This window comes from Salmo salar, chromosome 11, assembly GCF_965601325.2.
Source record: "Salmo salar chromosome 11, fSalSal1, whole genome shotgun sequence".
NCBI classification, from domain to species: domain Eukaryota; kingdom Metazoa; phylum Chordata; class Actinopteri; order Salmoniformes; family Salmonidae; genus Salmo; species Salmo salar.
The window spans coordinates 52766347-52791363 of NC_138301.1; the positions used below are offsets into that span (position 1 = coordinate 52766347).

Sequence of the window (25017 nt, forward strand, 5' to 3'; positions counted from 1 at the left end):
TTACTTTATTAACTGGTATAATGCTGTAATAACAGTCTGTTACTTTATGAACTGGTATAATGCTGTAATAACAGTCTGTTACTTTATGAACTGGTATAATGCTGTAATAACACAGTCTGTGTTACTTTATTAACTGGTATAATGCTGTAATAACAGTCTGTTACTTTATGAACTGGTATAATGCTGTAATAACAGTCTGTTACTTTATGAACTGGTATAATGCTGTAATAACAGTCTGTGTTACTTTATTAACTGATATAATGCTGTAATAACAGTCTGTTACTTTATTAACTGGTATAATGCTGTAATAAGTCTGTTACTTTTTGAACTGGTATAATGCTGTAATAACACAGTGTGTTACTTTATGAACTGGTATAATGCTGTAATAACAGTCTGTTACTTTATGAACTGGTATAATGCTGTAATAACAGTCTGTTACTTTATAAACTGGTATAATGCTGTAATAACAGTCTGTCACTTTATGAACTGGTATATTGCTGTAATAAGAGTCTGTTACTTTATGAACTTATATAATGCTGTAATAACAGTGTGTTAATTTATGAACTGGTATAATGCTGTAATAACACAGTCTGTGTTACTTTATTAACTGGTATAATGCTGTAATAACAGTCTGTTACTTTATGAACTGGTATAATGCTTTAATAACAGTCTGTTACTTTATGAACTGGTATAATGCTGTAATAACAGTCTGTTACTTTATAAACTGGTATAATGCTGAAATAACAGTCTGTTACTTTATTAACTGCTATAATGCAGTAATAACAGTCTGTTACTTTATGAACTGGTATAATTCTGTAATAACAGTCTGTTACTTTATTAACTGGTATAATGCTGTAATAACAGTCTGTTACGTTATGAACTGGTATAATGCTGTAATAACAGTCTGTTACTTTATGAACTGGTATAATGCTGTAATAACACAGTCTGTGTTACTTTATTAACTGGTATAATGCTGTAATAACAGACTGTTACTTTATGAACTGGTATAATGCTGTAATAACAGTCTGTTACTTTATGAACTGGTATAATGCTGTAATAACACAGTCTGTGTTACTTTATTAACTGGTATAATGCTGTAATAACAGTCTGTTACTTTATGAACTGGTTTAATGCTGTAATAAGTCTGTTACTTTATGAACTGGTATAATGCTGTAATAACACAGTGTGTTACTTTATGAACTGGTATAATGCTGTAATAACAGTCTGTTACTTTATGAACTGATATAATGCTGTAATAACTGTCTGTTACTTTATGAACTGGTATAATGCTGTAATAACAGTCTGTTACTTTATGAACTGGTATAATGCTATAATAAGAGTCTGTTACTTTATGAACTGGTATAATGCTGTAATAACAGTCTGTTACTTTATGAACTGGTATAATGCTGTAATAAGAGTCTGTAACTTTATGAACTGGTATAATGCTGTAATAACAGTCTGTTAATTTATGAACTGGTATAATGCTGTAATAACAGTCGGTTACTTTATGAACCTGTATAATGCTGTAATAACAGTCTGTTACTTTATGAACTGGTATAATGCTGTAATAACAGTCTGTTACTTTATAAACTGGTATAATGCTGTAATAACAGTCCTTTACTTTATTAACTGGTATAATTCTGTAATAACACAGTTTGTTACTTTATGAACTGGTATAATTCTGTAATAACAGTCTGTTACTTTATGAACTGATATAATGCTGTAATAACAGTCTGTTACTATATGAACTGGTATAATGCTGTAATAACAGTCTGTTAATTTATGAACTGGTATAGTGCTGTAATAACAGTCTGTTACTTTATGAACTGGTATAATGCTGTAATAACAGTCTGTTACTTTATGAACTGATATAATGCTGTAATAACAGTCTGTTACTTTATGAACTGGTATAACGCTGTAATAACAGTCTGTTACTTTATTAACTGGTATAATGCTGTAATAACAGTTTGTTACTTAATGAACTGGTATAATGCTGTAATAACAGTCTGTTACTTTATGAACTGGTATAATGCTGTAATAACAGTCTGTTACTTTATAAACTGGTATAATGCTGTAATAACAGTCTGTTACTTTATGAACTGGTATAATGCTGTAATAACAGTCTGTTACTTTATAAACTGGTATAATGCTGTAATAACAGTCTGTTAATTTATGAACTGGTATAATGCTGTAATAACAGTCTGTTACTTTATGAGCTAGTATGATGCTGTAATAACAGTCTGTTACTTTATGAACTGATATAATGCTGTAATAACAGTATGTTACTTTATTAACTGGTATAATGCTGTAATAACAGTCTGTTACTTTATTAACTGGTATAATTCTGTAATAACAAAGTGTGTTTCTTTATGAACTGGTATAATGCTGTAATAACAGTCTGTTACTTTATGAACTGATATAATGCTGTAATAACAGTCTGTTACTATATGAACTGGTATAATGCTGTAATAACAGTCTGTTACTTTATGAACTGGTATGATGCTGTAATAACAGTTTGTTACTTTATAAACTGGTATAATGCTGTAATAACAGTCTGTTACTTTATGAACTGGTATAATGCTGTAATAACAGTCTGTTACTTTATGAACTGGTATAATGCTGTAATAACAGTCTGTTACTTTATGAACTGGTATAATGCTGTAATAACACAGTCTGTGTTACTTTATTAACTGGTATAATGCTGTAATAACAGTCTGTTACTTTATGAACTGGTATAATGCTGTAATAAGTCTGTTACTTTATGAACTGGTATAATGCTGTAATAACACAGTGTGTTACTTTATGAACTGGTATAATGCTGTAATAACAGTCTGTTACTTTATGAACTGATATAATGCTGTAATAACTGTCTGTTACTTTATGAACTGGTATAATGCTGTAATAACAGTCTGTTACTTTATGAACTGGTATAATGCTATAATAAGAGTCTGTTACTTTATGAACTGGTATAATGCTGTAATAACAGTCTGTTACTTTATGAACTGGTATAATGCTGTAATAAGAGTCTGTAACTTTATGAACTGGTATAATGCTGTAATAACAGTCTGTTAATTTATGAACTGGTATAATGCTGTAATAACAGTCGGTTACTTTATGAACCTGTATAATGCTGTAATAACAGTCTGTTACTTTATGAACTGGTATAATGCTGTAATAACAGTCTGTTACTTTATAAACTGGTATAATGCTGTAATAACAGTCCTTTACTTTATTAACTGGTATAATTCTGTAATAACACAGTTTGTTACTTTATGAACTGGTATAATTCTGTAATAACAGTCTGTTACTTTATGAACTGATATAATGCTGTAATAACAGTCTGTTACTATATGAACTGGTATAATGCTGTAATAACAGTCTGTTAATTTATGAACTGGTATAGTGCTGTAATAACAGTCTGTTACTTTATGAACTGGTATAATGCTGTAATAACAGTCTGTTACTTTATGAACTGATATAATGCTGTAATAACAGTCTGTTACTTTATGAACTGGTATAACGCTGTAATAACAGTCTGTTACTTTATTAACTGGTATAATGCTGTAATAACAGTTTGTTACTTAATGAACTGGTATAATGCTGTAATAACAGTCTGTTACTTTATGAACTGGTATAATGCTGTAATAACAGTCTGTTACTTTATAAACTGGTATAATGCTGTAATAACAGTCTGTTACTTTATGAACTGGTATAATGCTGTAATAACAGTCTGTTACTTTATAAACTGGTATAATGCTGTAATAACAGTCTGTTAATTTATGAACTGGTATAATGCTGTAATAACAGTCTGTTACTTTATGAGCTAGTATGATGCTGTAATAACAGTCTGTTACTTTATGAACTGATATAATGCTGTAATAACAGTATGTTACTTTATTAACTGGTATAATGCTGTAATAACAGTCTGTTACTTTATTAACTGGTATAATTCTGTAATAACAAAGTGTGTTTCTTTATGAACTGGTATAATGCTGTAATAACAGTCTGTTACTTTATGAACTGATATAATGCTGTAATAACAGTCTGTTACTATATGAACTGGTATAATGCTGTAATAACAGTCTGTTACTTTATGAACTGGTATGATGCTGTAATAACAGTTTGTTACTTTATAAACTGGTATAATGCTGTAATAACAGTCTGTTACTTTATGAACTGGTATAATGCTGTAATAACAGTCTGTTACTTTATGAACTGGTATAATGCTGTAATAACAGTCTGTTACTTTATTAACTGGTATAATGCTGTAATAACAGTCTGTTACTTTATTAACTGGTATAATTCTGTAATAACACAGTGTGTTACTTTATGAACTGGTATAATGCTGTAATAACAGTCTGTTACTTTATGAACTGATATAATGCTGTAATAACAGTCTGTTACTTTATGAACTGGTATAACGCTGTAATAACAGTCTGTTACTTTATTAACTGGTATAATGCTGTAATAACAGTCTGTTACTTTATGAACTGGTATAATGCTGTAATAAGAGTCTGTAACTTTATGAACTGGTATAATGCTGTAATAACAGTCTGTTAATTTATGAACTGGTATAATGCTGTAATAACAGTCTGTTACTTTATGAACTGGTATAATGCTGTAATAACAGTCTGTTACTTTATGAACTGGTATAATTCTGTAATAACACAGTTTGTTACTTTATGAACTGGTATAATTCTGTAATAACAGTCTGTTACTTTATGAACTGATATAATGCTGTAATAACAGTCTGTTACTATATGAACTGGTATAATGCTGTAATAACAGTCTGTTACTTTATGAACTGGTATGATGCTGTAATAACAGTTTGTTACTTTATAAACTGGTATAATGCTGTAATAACAGTCTGTTAATTTATGAACTGGTATAGTGCTGTAATAACAGTCTGTTACTTTATGAACTGGTACAATGCTGTAATAACAGTCTGTTACTTTATGAACTGATATAATGCTGTAATAACAGTCTGTTACTTTATGAACTGGTATAACGCTGTAATAACAGTCTGTTACTTTATTAACTGGTATAATGCTGTAATAACAGTTTGTTACTTAATGAACTGGTATAATGCTATAATAACAGTCTGTTACTTTATGAACTGGTATAATGCTGTAATAAGAGTCTGTTACTTTATGAACTGGTATAATGCTGTAATAACAGTCTGTTAATTTATGAACTGGTATAATGCTGTAATAACACAGTCTGTGTTACTTTATTAACTGGTATAATGCTGTAATAACAGTCTGTTACTTTATGAACTGGTATAATGCTGTAATAACAGTCTGTTACTTTATAAACTGGTATAATGCTGTAATAACAGTCTGTTACTTTATGAACTGGTATAATGCTGTAATAACAGTCTGTTACTTTATGAACTGGTATAATTCTGTAATAATAGTCTGTTACTTTATTAACTGGTATAATGCTGTAATAACAGTCTGTTACTTTATGAACTGGTATAATTCTGTAATAACAGTCTGTTACTTTATGAACTGGTATAATGCTGTAATAACAGTCTGTTACTTTATGAACTGGTATAATTCTGTAATAACAGTCTGTTACTTTATGAACTGGTATAATGCTGTAATAACAGTCTGTTACTTTATGAACTGGTATAATTCTGTAATAACAGTCTGTTACTTTATGAACTGGTATAATGCTGTAATAACAGTCTGTTACTTTATTAACTGGTATAATGCTGTAATAACAGTCTGTTACTTTATGAACTGGTATAATGCTGTAATAACAGTCTGTTACTTTATGAACTGGTATAATGCTGTAATAACCCAGTCTGTGTTACTTTATGAACTGGTATAATGCTGTAATAACAGTCTGTTACTTTATGAACTGGTATAATGCTGTAATAACAGTCTGTTACTTTATGAACTGGTATAATGCTGTAATAACAGTCTGTTACTTTATGAACTGGTATAATGCTGTAATAACAGTCTGTGTTACTTTATTAACTGATATAATGCTGTAATAACAGTCTGTGTTACTTTATTAACTGATATAATGCTGTAATAACAGTCTGTTACTTTATTAACTGGTATAATGCTGTAATAAGTCTGTTACTTTATGAACTGGTATAATGCTGTAATAACACAGTCTGTGTTACTTTATTAACTGGTATAATGCTGTAATAACAGTCTGTTACTTTATTAACTGGTATAATGCTGTAATAACAGTCTGTTACTTTATGAACTGGTATAATTCTGTAATAATAGTCTGTTACTTTATTAACTGGTATAATGCTGTAATAACAGTCTGTTAATTTATGAACTGGTATAATGCTGTAATAACACAGTCTGTGTTACTTTATTAACTGGTATAATGCTGTAATAACAGTCTGTTACTTTATGAACTGGTATAATGCTGTAATAACAGTCTGTTACTTTATAAACTGGTATAATGCTGTAATAACAGTCTGTTACTTTATGAACTGGTATAATGCTGTAATAACAGTCTGTTACTTTATGAACTGGTATAATTCTGTAATAATAGTCTGTTACTTTATCAACTGGTATAATGCTGTAATAACAGTCTGTTACTTTATGAACTGGTATAATTCTGTAATAACAGTCTGTTACTTTATGAACTGGTATAATGCTGTAATAACAGTCTGTTACTTTATGAACTGGTATAATTCTGTAATAACAGTCTGTTACTTTATGAACTGGTATAATGCTGTAATAACAGTCTGTTACTTTATGAACTGGTATAATTCTGTAATAACAGTCTGTTACTTTATGAACTGGTATAATGCTGTAATAACAGTCTGTTACTTTATGAACTGGTATTATGCTGTAATAACAGTCTGTTACTTTATGAACTGGTATAATGCTGTAATAACAGTCTGTGTTACTTTATTAACTGATATAATGCTGTAATAACAGTCTGTGTTACTTTATTAACTGATATAATGCTGTAATAACAGTCTGTTACTTTATTAACTGGTATAATGCTGTAATAAGTCTGTTACTTTATGAACTGGTATAATGCTGTAATAACACAGTCTGTGTTACTTTATTAACTGGTATAATGCTGTAATAACAGTCTGTTACTTTATTAACTGGTATAATGCTGTAATAATAGTCTGTTACTTTATTAACTGGTATAATGCTGTAATAACAGTCTGTTACTTTATGAACTGGTATAATTCTGTAATAACAGTCTGTTACTTTATGAACTGGTATAATGCTGTAATAACAGTCTGTTACTTTATGAACTGGTATAATTCTGTAATAACAGTCTGTTACTTTATGAACTGGTATAATGCTGTAATAACAGTCTGTTACTTTATTAACTGGTATAATGCTGTAATAACAGTCTGTTACTTTATGAACTGGTATAATGCTGTAATAACAGTCTGTTACTTTATGAACTGGTATAATGCTGTAATAACCCAGTCTGTGTTACTTTATGAACTGGTATAATGCTGTAATAACAGTCTGTTACTTTATGAACTGGTATAATGCTGTAATAACAGTCTGTTACTTTATGAACTGGTATAATGCTGTAATAACAGTCTGTTACTTTATGAACTGGTTTAATGCTGTAATAACAGTCTGTGTTACTTTATTAACTGATATAATGCTGTAATAACAGTCTGTTACTATATGAACTGGTATAATGCTGTAATAACAGTCTGTTACTTTATGAACTGGTATAATGCTGTAATAACCCAGTCTGTGTTACTTTATGAACTGGTATAATGCTGTAATAACAGTCTGTTACTTTATGAACTGGTATAATGCTGTAATAACAGTCTGTTACTTTATGAACTGGTATAATGCTGTAATAACAGTCTGTTACTTTATGAACTGGTATAATGCTGTAATAACAGTCTGTGTTACTTTATTAACTGATATAATGCTGTAATAACAGTCTGTGTTACTTTATTAACTGATATAATGCTGTAATAACAGTCTGTTACTTTATTAACTGGTATAATGCTGTAATAAGTCTGTTACTTTATGAACTGGTATAATGCTGTAATAACACAGTCTGTGTTACTTTATTAACTGGTATAATGCTGTAATAACAGTCTGTTACTTTATTAACTGGTATAATGCTGTAATAACAGTCTGTTACTTTATGAACTGGTATAATTCTGTAATAATAGTCTGTTACTTTATTAACTGGTATAATGCTGTAATAACAGTCTGTTAATTTATGAACTGGTATAATGCTGTAATAACACAGTCTGTGTTACTTTATTAACTGGTATAATGCTGTAATAACAGTCTGTTACTTTATGAACTGGTATAATGCTGTAATAACAGTGTGTTACTTTATAAACTGGTATAATGCTGTAATAACAGTCTGTTACTTTATGAACTGGTATAATGCTGTAATAACAGTCTGTTACTTTATGAACTGGTATAATTCTGTAATAATAGTCTGTTACTTTATTAACTGGTATAATGCTGTAATAACAGTCTGTTACTTTATGAACTGGTATAATTCTGTAATAACAGTCTGTTACTTTATGAACTGGTATAATGCTGTAATAACAGTCTGTTACTTTATGAACTGGTATAATTCTGTAATAACAGTCTGTTACTTTATGAACTGGTATAATGCTGTAATAACAGTCTGTTACTTTATGAACTGGTATAATTCTGTAATAACAGTCTGTTACTTTATGAACTGGTATAATGCTGTAATAACAGTCTGTTACTTTATTAACTGGTATAATGCTGTAATAACAGTCTGTTACTTTATGAACTGGTATAATGCTGTAATAACAGTCTGTTACTTTATGAACTGGTATAATGCTGTAATAACCCAGTCTGTGTTACTTTATGAACTGGTATAATGCTGTAATAACAGTCTGTTACTTTATGAACTGGTATAATGCTGTAATAACAGTCTGTTACTTTATGAACTGGTATAATGCTGTAATAACAGTCTGTTACTTTATGAACTGGTATAATGCTGTAATAACAGTCTGTGTTACTTTATTAACTGATATAATGCTGTAATAACAGTCTGTGTTACTTTATTAACTGATATAATGCTGTAATAACAGTCTGTTACTTTATTAACTGGTATAATGCTGTAATAAGTCTGTTACTTTATGAACTGGTATAATGCTGTAATAACACAGTCTGTGTTACTTTATTAACTGGTATAATGCTGTAATAACAGTCTGTTACTTTATTAACTGGTATAATGCTGTAATAACAGTCTGTTACTTTATGAACTGGTATAATTCTGTAATAATAGTCTGTTACTTTATTAACTGGTATAATGCTGTAATAACAGTCTGTTACTTTATGAACTGGTATAATTCTGTAATAACAGTCTGTTACTTTATGAACTGGTATAATGCTGTAATAACAGTCTGTTACTTTATGAACTGGTATAATTCTGTAATAACAGTCTGTTACTTTATGAACTGGTATAATGCTGTAATAACAGTCTGTTACTTTATTAACTGGTATAATGCTGTAATAACAGTCTGTTACTTTATGAACTGGTATAATGCTGTAATAACAGTCTGTTACTTTATGAACTGGTATAATGCTGTAATAACCCAGTCTGTGTTACTTTATGAACTGGTATAATGCTGTAATAACAGTCTGTTACTTTATGAACTGGTATAATGCTGTAATAACAGTCTGTTACTTTATGAACTGGTATAATGCTGTAATATCAGTCTGTTACTTTATGAACTGGTATAATGCTGTAATAACAGTCTGTTACTTTATTAACTGGTATAATTCTGTATAACAGTCTGTTACTTTATTAACTGGTATAATGCTGTAATAACAGTCTGTTACTTTATGAACTGGTATAATGCTGTAATAACAGTCTGTGTTACTTTATTAACTGATATAATGCTGTAATAACAGTCTGTGTTACTTTATTAACTGATATAATGCTGTAATAACAGTCTGTTACTTTATTAACTGGTATAATGCTGTAATAAGTCTGTTACTTTATGAACTGGTATAATGCTGTAATAACAGTCTGTTACTTTATGAACTTGTATAATGCTGTAATAACAGTCTGTGTTACTTTATTAACTGATATAATGCTGTAATAACAGTCTGTGTTACTTTATTAACTGATATAATGCTGTAATAACAGTCTGTTACTTTATTAACTGGTATAATGCTGTAATAAGTCTGTTACTTTATGAACTGGTATAATGCTGTAATAACACAGTCTGTGTTACTTTATTAACTGGTATAATGCTGTAATAACAGTCTGTTACTTTATTAACTGGTATAATGCTGTAATAACAGTCTGTTACTTTATGAACTGGTATAATGCTGTAATAACAGTCTGTTACTTTATTAACTGGTATAATTCTGTATAACAGTCTGTTACTTTATTAACTGGTATAATGCTGTAATAACAGTCTGTTACTTTATGAACTGGTATAATGCTGTAATAACAGTCTGTGTTACTTTATTAACTGATATAATGCTGTAATAACAGTCTGTGTTACTTTATTAACTGATATAATGCTGTAATAACAGTCTGTTACTTTATTAACTGGTATAATGCTGTAATAAGTCTGTTACTTTATGAACTGGTATAATGCTGTAATAACAGTCTGTTACTTTATGAACTGGTATAATGCTGTAATAACAGTCTGTTACTTTATAAACTGGTATAATGCTGTAATAACAGTCTTTTACTTTATAAACTGGTATAATGCTGTAATAACAGTCTGTTAATTTATGAACTGGTATAATGCTGTAATAACAGTCTGTTAATTTATTAACTGGTATAATGCTGTAATAACAGTCTGTTACTTTATGAGCTAGTATAATGCTGTAATAACAGTCTGTTATTTTTTATTGAACCTTTATTTAACTTGTTTAACCTGTTTAATAACAGTCTGTGTTACTTTAGGGCTGGATCAAAACATTCAAACAGTTGTTCTCCAGGACCAAAGTGGAAGAATCCTGGTGTTGTTCAATAAAAACACAAGGATCATTCACATTTTTTATTGGTTAGGTCTTCCAGCTACCTTACCGTTCAAATAGTTAAAATTATTTGAAATATAAATCTTCAAGGATAAAAGCCAAACTAAAAGTGAAACTTTAAAACAAACAAAAATATTATTTCACGAATGAAAAAAAATAAAAAATGAAAAGCACCTAAACTAAAGTAAAGCACAAAACATCAAACAAAACAGTCATTCCAATTTGTATCACTATACATAACATCAAAATAATAATAATAATAAACATATTCATAAATGAATGTGTACAGCATTGATACAACATGTGCAGGAATAGATTAGACAGACTGGTGACACTCATCATCATGGTGGTTCTCACTCAACTGATCACTCTCTTCATCTATTTATTTCACTTCATTTCTCTGGGGTTTCCCAGGGCTTCTCCCAGGGGTGGGGTGTGAGTTAGGGTGGTGGGTGGTGGCCAGGTGTTGTATTCTGTCGTAAGTAAGGCTTATGATGATGACGATGGTGGGTCTAGACACCGAAGGTGTTCTCTCCGCTGTACGCCACGTATAAAAAGCCATCCTCGTCCTTCTCCTTCTCGTACAGCTGTCCCATGGTGATGCTGCAACGGGAGTCACAACAAACACAGAGAGAAGGAGGAAATGGGAGAAGTAAACAGACTGCGGCCCAAATGCCAACCTATTCCCTATACATGGCTCCCATAGGGCTCTGGTCAAATGTAGTGCACTATGTAGGGAGTAGGGTGCCGTTTGGGACATACCCAACATACTACTCAAGTGAACAGAGGGGATGGAATGTAGCAGTAGGTCTAAATGCTGCTTAGTGTTTAGTCACCATCAACAGAATGAAGTGATGTATCTGAAATACCAGTAGAATGACTAGAATCATCTACAGGCTGTTTGGTAATGTCTGTTCATTGTTTACTGCTGTTGTGTTGATACGACACTAATAAAGCTTTAGGCAGAGATTCAATTCATAGAGCAGCGGGCTGTTGGACAGCTGACAATGTGGCTTTTAAAAAGGCATTTTACCCAACGTTTGCTGAGATCGCCTTGATGGCTCAGTCTGAATAAACCTTTAAGGATGCTAGAACGTGGATCTAACATGGACCAGATTGAATATCGGCCTTCATTTACAGCGCATTCAGAAAGAATTTAGACCCCTTGACTTTTTCCACATTTTGTTATGTTACAGACTTATTCTAAAATGGATTAAATCAAATAAAAACATACTCATCAATCTACACACAATACCCCATAACGCCACCAAGTAAAAACAGGTTTTTAGAAATGTATGAAAACGTATTTACATAAGTATTCAGATCCTTTGCTATGAGACTCCAAATTGAGCTCAGGTGCATCCTGTTTCCATTGATCATCCATGAGATGTTTCTACAACTTGATTGGAGTCCACTTGTGGTAAATTCAATTGATTGGACATAATTTGTAAAGGCACACACCTGTCTGTAAAAGGTCCCACAGTTGACAGTGCATGTCAGAGCAAAAACCAAGCCATGAGGTCAAAGGAATTGTCCATAGAGCTCCGAGACAGGATTGTATCGAGGCACAGATCTGAGGAAGGGTACAAAAAAAACGTCTGCAGCATTGACGGTCCCCAAGAACACAGAGGCCTCCTTCATTCTTAAATTGAAGAAGTTTGGAACCACCAAGACACCTAGAACTGGCTGCCCAGCCAAACTGAGCAATCGGCAGGGAGAAGGGCTTTGGTCTGGGAGGTGACCAAGAACCCAATGGTCACTCTGACAGAGCTTTAGAGTTCCCCTGTGGAGATGGGAGAACCTTCCAGAAGGACAACCATCTCTGCAGCACTCCACCAATCAGGCCTTTATGGTAGAGTGGCCAGACTGAAGCCACTCCTCAGTAAAAGGCACATGATAGCCCGCTTGGAGTTTGACAAAAGGCACTTAAAGACTCTCAGACCATGAGAAAAATGATTCTTTGGTCTGATGAAACCAAGATTTGGCCTGAATGCCAAGCATCATGTCTGGCGGAAACCTGGCACCATCCCTACGGTGTAGAATGGTGGTGGCAGCAACATGCTGTGGGGATGTTTTTCAGAAGCAGGGACTGGGAGACTGACTAGTCAGAATTGAGGCAAAGTACAGAGAGATCGTTGATGAAAACCTTCTCCAGCGTACTCAGGACCTCAGACTGGGATGAAGGTTCAACTTCCAACAGGACAACATCCCTAAGCACACAGTCAAAACAAAGCAGGAGTGGCTTCGGGACAAGTCTCTGAATGTCATTGAGTGGCCCAGCCAGAGCCCGGACATGAACCCGATCGAACATCTCTGGAGAGACCTGAAATAGCTGTGCAGCGATGCTACCCATCCAACCTGACAGAGCATAAGAGAATCTGCAGAGAAGAATGGGAGAAACTCCCCAAATATAGGTGTGCCAAGTTTGTAGTGTCATACCCAAGAAGACTCGATGCTGTAATCACTGCCAAAGGTGCTTCAACAAGTACTGAGTAAAGGGTCTGAATACTTATTTCAAATACTTATTTTTGATAAATTAGCGAAAATTTCTAACAAAACCTCATAGCTTTGTCATTATGGGGTATTGTGTGTAGCTTGATGAGGGAAAACAAACTATTTTATCAATTTTGGAATAAGGCTGTAAATGTAACAAACTGTAGAAAAAGTCAAGGGTCTGAATACTTTTCCGAATGCACTGTATTTGTGTATAACTAAAGCTAAAGGATATCCTGTGGGAGCAGCCACTAGTATCCATGGGTTCAGACCAGGACCTGGATGCTGTGTCTTATTGAGGAAGAGACAAAAGGCATTGAGGTCAAACTATGAACCCATGAGGAGTGGGGTTCATATTCCTGTATCAACATTGTTGCCATTGGTACCAGAATAAATCCCTTTAGAGCAGCTGGTGTGTGAGCTTGTCTATATCTATAACTCATGTCCCAGGTTAACCCATCAGCTTGTCTATATCTATAACTCATGTCCCAGGTTAACCCATCAGCTTGTCTATATCTATAACTCATGTCCCAGGTTAACCCACCAGCTTGTCTATATCTATAACTCATGTCCCAGGTTAAACCATCAGCTTGTCTATATCTATAACTCATGTCCCAGGTTAACCCACCAGCTTCTCTATATCTATAACTCATGTCCCTGGTTAACCCACCAGCTTGTCTATATCTATAACTCATGTCCCTGGTTAACCCACCAGCTTGTCTATATCTATAACTCATGTCCCTGGTTAACCCACCAGCTTGTCTATATCTATAACTCATGTCCCAGGTTAACCCACCAGCCTGTCTATATCTATAACTCATGTTCCTGGTTAACCCACCAGCTTGTCTATATCTATAATTCATGTCCCAGGTTAACCCACCAGCTTGTCTATATCTATAACTCATGTCCCAGGTTAACTCACCAGCTTGTCTAGATCTTTAACTCATGTCCCAGGTTAACCCAGTTCTAACCCAGGTTGTCTATATCTATAACTCATGTCCCAGGTTAACCCACCAGCTTGTCTATATTTATAACTCATGTCCCAGGTTAACCTGGTTAAACCAAGCCTCTAGTATATTTGCCCTGTGTGGTCAGTGTCTGACAACATCAGTGGCTAAAAGCAGTGTTTTATCTATTTAACTTGGGGAAATATTGTTTCTAAAGTGCCATTTCAGATTGTTCCACTGAGTGCTTAGAGTTCCGACCTGGACTGAGGCACGGTCTTATCAACGAAGAGGAAGATGGCCTTCTCCGACGGCAGCTGGATGCGTTTCCTGATGATCCACATGAACTGGGCCACCGTGATGTCAGAGGGCACCAAATACTTCCTCTTGTCGATGTCCACAATCTGAGATCCAGACACCTTCTCCACGATCACCTACAAACAGACAACACAGAGTCATGTCATATTGGATGTTTATAGTGTTTACATAAATTCCCCTCCTGGAACAATAAAGATTTACTGAACTGAAAAATATGACAGCGTAGGGATGTGCATCTTTCCCAATCAAGACGATTCGATACACATCTAGATACAGGGGCTCCAACACCATAGAGGAACCATATGCATCTAGATACAGGGGCTCCAACACCATAGAGGAACCATATGTATCTAGATACAGGGACTCCAACACCATAGAGGAACCATATGTATCTAGATACAGGGACTCCAACACCATAGAGGAACCATATGTATCTAGATACAGGGACTCCAACACCATAGAGGAACCATATGTATCTAGATACAGGGACTCCAAAACCATAGAGGAACCATATGTATCTAGATACAGGGACTCCAAAACCATAGAGGAACCATATGTATCTAGATACAGGGGCTCCAACACCATAGAGGAACCATATGTATCTAGATACAGGGACTCCAACACCATAGAGGAACCATATGTATCTAGATACAGGGACTCCAACACCATAGAGGAACCATATGTATCTAGATACAGGGACTCCAACACCATAGAGGAACCATATGTATCTAGATACAGGGACTCCAACACCATAGAGGAACCATATGTATCTAGATACAGGGACTCCAACACCATAGAGGAACCATATGTATCTAGATACAGGGACTCCAACACCATAGAGGAACCATATGTTTCTAAATACAGGGACTCCAACACCATAGATGAACCATATGTATCTAGATACAGGGGCTCCAACACCATAGAGGAACCATATGTATCTAGATACAGGGACTCCAACACCATAGAGGAACCATATGTATCTAGATACAGGGACTCCAACACCATAGAGGAACCATATGTTTCTAGATGCAGGGACTCCAACACTATAGATGAACCATATGTATCTAGATACAGGGGCTCCAACACCATAGAGGAACCATATGTATCTAGATACAGGGGCTCCAACACCATAGAGGAACCATATGTATCTAGATACAGGGACTCCAACACCATAGAGGAACCATATGTATCTAGATACAGGGACTCCAACACCATAGAGGAACCATATGTATCTAGATACAGGGACTCCAACACCATAGAGGAACCATATGTATCTAGATACAGGGACTCCAACACCATAGAGGAACCATATGTATCTAGATACAGGGACTCCAAAACCATAGAGGAACCATATGTATCTAGATACAGGGACTCCAAAACCATAGAGGAACCATATGTATCTAGATACAGGGGCTCCAACACCATAGAGGAACCATATGTATCTAGATACAGGGACTCCAACACCATAGAGGAACCATATGTATCTAGATACAGGGACTCCAACACCATAGAGGAACCATATGTATCTAGATACAGGGACTCCAACACCATAGAGGAACCATATGTATCTAGATACAGGGACTCCAACACCATAGAGGAACCATATGTATCTAGATACAGGGACTCCAACACCATAGAGGAACCATATGTATCTAGATACAGGGACTCCAACACCATAGAGGAACCATATGTTTCTAAATACAGGGACTCCAACACCATAGATGAACCATATGTATCTAGATACAGGGGCTCCAACACCATAGAGGAACCATATGTATCTAGATACAGGGACTCCAACACCATAGAGGAACCATATGTATCTAGATACAGGGACTCCAACACCATAGAGGAACCATATGTTTCTAGATGCAGGGACTCCAACACTATAGATGAACCATATGTATCTAGATACAGGGGCTCCAACACCATAGAGGAACCATATGTATCTAGATACAGGGGCTCCAACACCATAGAGGAACCATATGTATCTAGATACAGGGACTCCAAAACCATAGAGGAACCATATGTATCTAGATACAGGGGCTCCAACACCATAGAGGAACCATATGTATCTAGATACAGGGACTCCAAAACCATAGAGGAACCATATGTATCTAGATACAGGGGCTCCAACACCATAGAGGAACCATACGTTTTAGTTTGAAACGATTCGGTGCGATTTGGTTCGGGGGATTATAATTTGTTGCATAAAAACACATTCATTTTCCATTCTGAATTAAAAATCTGCTGCTGATGGTGCCGCGGTCTAAGGCACTGCATCTCAGTGCAAGAGACGAATACTACAGTCCCTGGTTTGAATCCAGGCTGAATCACATCCGGCTGTGATTGGGAGTCCCATAGGGCGGTGCACAATTGGCTCAGCGTCATCCGGGTTCGGCCGGTGTAGGCCGTCGTTATAAATAAGAATTTGTTCTTAACTGACTTGCCTAGTTAAAAAAAAAAAAGGTTTATTAAACGAGCTGGGCTCTCTCTGATCTGGATCTGTGTGTGTGTGTGTGTGTGTGTGTGTGTGTGTGTGTGTGTGTGTGTGTGTGTGTGTGTGTGTGTGTGTGTGTGTGTGTGCATAAATGATGTATGTACTATGTAGGCACCTGATCTGAGCCATAAGGGAGACTAGGCATCTACCACTATCAGATTAGGGGGGGGGGGGCATTGTAGCCTGATTTGTCTCCCTACTTTAGTCCTGAAATCACCATCACCCACTAATTAACTTTCCATGTTTTGCTGATGAATTTTTCAACAGCGGATAGATGACAATAACTAGCAAATGACATAGGTTGTCCCTCAACTAATAAAGCCTACTATCCAGCCAGGTCACCCGTGATACAAGTCAGTATTTGATGTCTATCCATGTCTGAGGACGTCAGGAGATGACGTGGAAACCAGCCACTAGGGCGGCAACGGTGAGCGCTGTCACCTTCAAGAAGGCTTTGGTTTTGCTAAGGGTGTTGTGGATGGGGCATACCTTAAGCATCTACCTCTGGTTCTAAAGGTTGCATGTTCAAATCCAGCAATAGAAAGTTGTTTTATCTTTTTGTTTTAAGCCTATCCAAAACCTTAATGCCTAACCTTAAGAATTTCTGAGTTAATGTCTAAACTTAACCTTAGAACGATAGTGCAGTAACAAAACACACGGGGCACAGTGCACAGCTTGGCAGTTACAGTCATTTCAGAAAGTATTTGCTCCCCTTGACTTTTTCCAAAATGTGTTGTCTTACAGCCTGAAGTTAAAATAGATTAAATAGAGATGTTGTCACTGGCCTACACACAATAACCCATAATGTCAAAGTGGAATTATGTTTTTCGAAATATATATTTTTTTAATTAAAAGCTGAAATGGCTTGAGTCAATAAGTACCCCTTTACTGGCTAGCCTAAATAAGTTCAGGAGGAACAATGTGCTTAACAATTCACATAATAAGTTGCATGGACTCATTGTGTGCAATAATAGTGTTTAACATGATTTTTGAATGACTACCTCATCTCTGTATCCCACCTTCTGCCCCCAGCTGTGCTCTGGACACCATATGTGAACTGATTGCCCCCCATCTATCTTCAGAGCTCGTGCTGCTAGGTGACCTAAACTGGGACATGCTTAACACCCCAGCCATCCTACAATCTAAGCTTGATGCCCTCAATCTCACACAAATTATCAATGAACCTACCAGGTAACACCCCAAAGCCGTAAACACGGGCACCCTCATAGATATCGTCCTAACCAACTTGCCCTCTAAATACACCTCTGCTGTTTTCAACCAAGATCTCAGCGATCACTGCCTCATTGCCTGCATCCGTAATGGGTCAGCGGTCAAACGACCTCCACTCATCACTGTCAAACGCTCCCTGAAACACTTCAGCGAGCAAGCCTTTCTAATCGACCTGGCCCTGGTATCCTGGAAGGATATTGACCTCATCCCGTCAGTAGAGGATGCGTGGTTATTTTTTTTAAATGCCTTCCTCACCATCTTAAATAAGCATGCCCCTTTCAAGAAATTTAGAACCAGGAACAGATATAGCCCTTGGTTCTCTCCAGACCTGACTGCCCTTAACCAACACAAAAACATCCTGTGGCGTTCTGCATTAGCATCGAACAGCCCCCCGTGATATGCAACTTTTCAGGGAAGTTAGAAACCAATATACACAGGCAGTTAGAAAAGCCAAGGCTAGCTTTTTCAAGCAGAAATTTGCTTCCTCCAACACAAACTCAAAAAAGTTCTGGGACACTGTAAAGTCCATGGAGAATAAGAACACCTCATCCCAGCTGCCCACTGCACTGAGGATAGGAAACTCTGTCACCACCGATAAATCCACTACAACTGAGAATTTCAATAAGCATTTTTCTACGGCTGGCCATGCTTTCCACCTGGCTACCCCTACCCCGGTCAACAGCACTGCACCCCCCACAGCAACTCGCCCAAGCCTTCCCCATTTCTCCTTCTCCCAAATCCAGTCAGCTGATGTTCTGAAAGAGCTGCAAAATCTGGACCCCTACAAATCAGCCGGGCTAGACAATCAATTCTAGAATTATCTGCCAAAATTGTTGCAACCCCTATTACTAGCCTGTTCAACCTCTCTTTCGTGTCGTCTGAGATTCCCAAAGATTGGAAAGCAGCTGCGGTCATCCCCCTCTTCAAAGGGGGGGACACTCTTGACCCAAACTGCTACAGACCTATATCTATCCTACCCTGCCTTTCTAAGGTCTTCAAAAGCCAAGTCAACAAACAGATTACCGACCATTTCGAATCCCACCGCACCTTCTCCGCTATGCAATCTGGTTTCAGAGCTGGTCATGGGTGCACCTCAGCCACGCTCAAGGTCCTAAATGATATCGGAACCACCATCGATAAGAAACAATACTGTGCTGCCGTATTAATTGACCTGGCCAAGGCTTTCGTCTCTGTCAATCACCACATCCTTATCGGCAGACTCAGTAGCCTTGGTTTCTCAAATGATTGCCTCGCCTGGTTCTCCAACTACTTCTCTGATAGAGTTCAATGTGTCAAATCGGATGGCCTGTTGTCCGGACCTCTGGCAGTCTCTATGGGGGTGCCACAGGGTTCAATTCTTGGGCCAACTCTTTTCTCTGTATACATCAATGATGTCGCTCTTGCTGCTGGTGAGTCTCTGATCCACCTCTACGCAGACGATACCATTCTGTATACTTCTGGCCCTTCTTTGGACACTGTGTTAACAACCCTCCAGACGAGCTTCAATGCCATACAACTCTCCTTCCGTGGCCTCCACCTGCTCTTATATACAAGTAAAACTAAATGCATGCTCTTCAACCGATCGCTGCCCGAACCTGACCGCCCGTCCAGCATCACTACTCTGGACGGTTCTGACTTAGAATATGTGGACAACTACAAATACCTAGGTGTCTGGTTAGACTGTAAACTCTCCTTCCAGACTCACATCAAACATCTCCAATCCAAAGTTGAATCTAGAATTGGCTTCCTATTTCGCAACAAAGCATCCTTCACTCATGCTGCCAAACATACCCTCGTAAAACTGACCATCCTACCGATCTTCGACGATGTCATTTTCAAAATAGCCTCCAATACCCTACTCAATAAACTGGATGCAGTCTATCAGTGCCATCCGTTTTGTCACCAAAGCCCCATATACTACCCACCACTGCGACCTGTACGCTCTCATTGGCTGGCCCTCGCTTCATACTCGTCGCCAAACCCACTGGCTCCAGGTCATCTACAAGACCCTGCTAGGTAAAGTCCCCCCATATCTCAGCTCACTGGTCACCATAGCAGCACCCACCTGTAGTACGTGCTCCAGCAGGTATATCTCTCTGGTTACCCCCAAATCCAATTCCTCCTTCAGCCGCCTCTCCTTCCAGTTCTCTGCTGCCAATGACTGGAACGAACTACAAAAATCTCTGAAACTAGAAACACTTATCTTCCTCACTAGCTTTAAGCACCAGCTGTCAGAGCAGCTCACAGATCACGGCACCTGTACATAGCCCATCTATAATTTAGCCTAAACAACTACCACTTCCCCTACTGTATTTATTTATTTTGCTCCTTTGCACCCCATTAGTTACATTTCTATTTTGCACTTTCATCCACTACAAATCTACCATTCCAGTGTTTTACTTGCTATATTGTATTTACTTTGCCACCATAGCCTTTTTTGCCTTTACCTCCCTTATCTCACCTCATTTGCTCACATTGTATATAGACTTATTTTTCTACTCTATTATTGACTGTATGTTTGTTTTTACTCCTTGTGTAACTCTGTGTTGTTGTATGTGTCAAACTGCTTTGCTTTATCTTGGCCAGGTCGCAATTGTAAATGAGAACTTGTTCTCAACTTGCCTACCTGGTTAAATAAAGGTGAAATAAAAATAAATAAAAACAAAATTATCTGTAAGGCCCTCAGTCGGGCAGTGAATATCAAACACAGATTCAACTACAAAGACCAGGGATGTTTTCCAATACCTAGCAAAGAAGGGCACCTATTGTTTTTTTAAATAATCAGACATTGAATATCCCTTTGAGCTTGGTGAAGTTATTAATAACACGTTGGATGGTGTATCAATACACCCCATCACTACAAAGTTACAGGCGTCCTTCCAAACGCAGTTGCTGGAGAGGAAATAAACTGCCCAGGGATTTCAACACGAGGCCAATAGGGACTTTAAAACAGTTACAGAGTTTAATGGCTGTGATAGGAGAAAACTGAGGATGGATCAACAACATTGTAGTTACTCCACAATAATAACCTAATTAACAGAATGAAAAGAAGGAAGCCTGTAGAGAATAAAACTATTCCAAAACATGCATCCTGTTTGCAACAAGGCACTAAACTAATACTGCAAAAACTGTGCCAAAGCAATTCACATTTTTGTCCTGAATACAAATTGTTATGTTTGGAGCAAATCCAATACAACACATTACTGAGAACCACTCTCCATATTCTCAAGCATAGTGGTGGCTGCATCATGTTTGCTTGTCATCTTTAAGGACTAGGGAGTTATTCAGGATACAAAGAAATGGAATGGCACTAAGCACAGGCAAAATCCTAGAGGAAAACCTGGTTCAGTCTGCTTTCCACCAGACACTGGGAGATGAATTCACCATTCAGCATGATAATAATCTAAAACACAAGGCCAAATCTACACTGGGGTTGCTTACCAGGAAGAGAGTGAATGTGAGAAGCCGAGTTACAGTTTTGACTAAATCTTCTTGAATATCTATGGCAAAAAATGGTTGCCTAGCGATGATCAATAACCAATTTGACAGAGCTTGAAGAATTTTGAAAGAATAATGGGCAAATATTGAAAATTCAAGTGTGCAAAGCTCTCAGAGACTTACCCAGAAAGACACACAGCTGTAATCACTGCCAAACGTGATTCCAATATGTATTGAATCAGGGGTGTGAATACTGTACTTACGGGGAAAAAAACAATTCAATCCATTTTAGAGAAAGGCTGTAACGTAACAAAATGTGTAAAAAGTCAAGGGGTCTGAATACTTTCCGAATGCACTGTATGTCTTTATTTCCTTTAAATTAGAAAAAAGAATAAACATGTTTTCACTTTGACATTATGGGGTACGGTGTGTAGATGGGTGAGATAAAAAAAAAAAATTATTACATTTTGTATTCAAGCTGTAACAACAAAATGTGGAATAAGTCAGGGGGTATGAATACTTTCTGAAGGCTCTGTACATGCAATTTGACACGAATGATGAGCTGCATTTTCAGAAGTTAGAAAGAATATAATATGATGCAAAAAAAGAAAAAAAGTGAACCGGCAATTCCTAATGTTTTCTGACCGATGCATGCTATGCTACATTTGGATTGGTTTGGGGTCCACTTGCATCTTAAACATTTGAATTGGGGACCGATGTGCATCGGTGAATCGTTACAGCCTGATTAGACAGGCATATAAATTCAATGTAACATTGTAATAAATATGTTATAACGATGCGTGAACCACTATATAAAGTTATTTTACCTAAAAATCCCTCTGTACCTAATATCATTAATAACCATTAGACGTAGGAGTTACCATAGCAGGGCTCAGGGCTAAATGGACATTCCTTCCGTCCCTACAGAATTAGGTAAATCAATTTTTGTTTTTTGCAACTTCCTTGGAATAATATGCCTCTAGGGCAATTCAGACTGATTGAGGACCATTTTACTGAAGAATGTGCTTAGTTTCTATTATAGTGTTATGTATATATGTAAATGTAATATAATAATAATAATATAAATGTAAATGTAATATATATGTTTTGCATTTCATATTGATGTGTTTATTTTCATCTGTAAAAGAGACATTGGTCTCAGCATGACTCCCTGTCCAAATAAAGGTACAACAATACATCCACACCCAGTGAAAACCCGTCTCACTCACCGGAACCCTATCTGGGTACTTGCTGCGTATTTTGGCCGACTCTATACACCGATGTTCTGTTGAGAAGAAGAGATGGATTGAGAGATGTTATGAATGGCCCACTCTATACACCGATATTCTGTTGAAAAACAGAGACGGATTGAGAGATGTTGTGAAGGGTGTTACACTGTCATCAGTACAGTAATACAACATGTTTCAAATCCTCCTAGCTACAGGGAGGGCAGGCGTTTTGCTCCAGCCTTTACTCTAAACCAGCTGATTCAGCTAATAAAGAACCTTAAGAGCAGCTTAGATTAGTAGAACAGGCCGGTGGGTTGCCCCCCTGCCCTACTCAGTTCACCAAAGAGCAAGTTGTGTCCCAAATGCCCCCCTATTCCCTGTGTAGTGCACGACTTTTATCCAAGGCTCTGGTTAAAAGTAGTGCACAATATAGGGAATAGGGTTCCATTTGGAACACACACTCTTGGGTGGCTGTGACAGGAGGATCAACATTTGACGAGAGGTCACATGACCGAGATACACAGGCATCAGAGCAGCTGTTGGACACCAGATGCACTCTGGGTAATCACTGGCAAAAGCTGCCAATTCACTGGGATAAATACGTCAATATCTCCTCTAGGCTACTTCTCTATGTGTCAATCTAACACATAAGTCATTACAGGTGTGGCCTATATCCAAAATATGTAATAAAAGGGAAAAGAAAACCCAAGAAAACTCTGGAATAATATTTTTAGGAGACTTTTGTTAAAATATATCGTTTTTGCTATGTTATGTAAGCATATTTCAGCCATATAACGTTGTAATGTTATCACAGTAATAACCTAATGTTCAGGGGATATGACATGCGTCAGGAGCAAAGAATGATTGAGACAACATTTGTCCAACTGTTTGTTAGAACGAATAGGCCTAGTCCTATTTGATATGATCTATTTACTTTCAATATCACTATCATATCAGTTGTCATGTCAATAGGAACGACATGTCCCGACGAGGGGATTCAAAATGAAAACGCATAAGCACATTTAGCCAATTAAACAACCAATCCGTATGTAATATTTGACTAATGTCTTTTGAACAAGACATTAAGTGACGTCGACATACAATTTCGATTAACTTCGTGATGTTATTTTGTAACCAAAGGACTCAACAGCATCTGAGCGGCTAGGCCACCACAGCCAATGTTAGTGCAGAAAAGTAGCCAATCATGATCAGCAATTGCCATTTAAAAAAAAAAGAAGAACGCAGAGTAGATACATATGTGCTCCTATTTTGACAATTTTGTTATTTGCCTGTTATGAAACAAGTAACCCTCTTACCCAGGGAATGATCCTCTTTGAACATCCATTTCATGGTGGCTGATTCCAGGAGAGTTTGCTCGACGCGCAGTAAAATCGTAGAGGGTTGGTGAGAAATCAGACCGTGAAAACAAAACAACAAAAAAGATTGCTATTGCTGTATCCTAAAAGTCAAAAACAATGTAAAAATGTTGACCAAGCGCGTCAACAATGTAAGCAAAACAAGTCTCAGTCGGCCTCGGCGCTGCCCCGGCGATGACGTCACTATGGGACTGAACCGTCGTATCGCGTGGGAAGGAGGCTGATCCGAATGGGTGCGGTTCAGAGACACACATGCTGCGCAGAATATCAGATCACTTTACAACGCCTCGGTGTTTAACGTCCAATCACGATAAAGACGTAGCTAACAGTCTGCTACAACCTGAGCCGGCCTGTGCAGAGTTTGTATCTCTGGAACATATCTAGGATCTCAGTCTACTTTCGTTCCTTTTTTTTTTTTTAAACGGTACTTGCTGTTCTGGATCATTCCAACTCGACGTTACCCCTTTGAATTTACATTTTAAATGGTTAATGTTAGCTAAGGGTTCTGGTTAAGTTTAGGGTAAGGGT

General features: G+C 36.6%; 1 protein-coding gene across 1 annotated transcript; it reads right to left on the bottom strand.

Moving 5' to 3' along the window:
- Window positions 1-10971: 10971 nt before the first annotated feature.
- Window positions 10972-24709, bottom strand: LOC106587940 (gamma-aminobutyric acid receptor-associated protein-like 2). Its single transcript, XM_045711713.2, has 4 exons — window positions 24430-24709; window positions 23114-23169; window positions 14663-14835; window positions 10972-11567 (listed from the first exon to the last, which is right to left on the bottom strand). The coding sequence occupies exons 1-4, from the start codon at window positions 24461-24463 to the stop codon at window positions 11477-11479; spliced, it is 354 nt and encodes a 117-aa protein (XP_045567669.1). The 5' UTR covers window positions 24464-24709; the 3' UTR covers window positions 10972-11476.
- Between the last annotated feature and the right edge of the window lie 308 nt (window positions 24710-25017).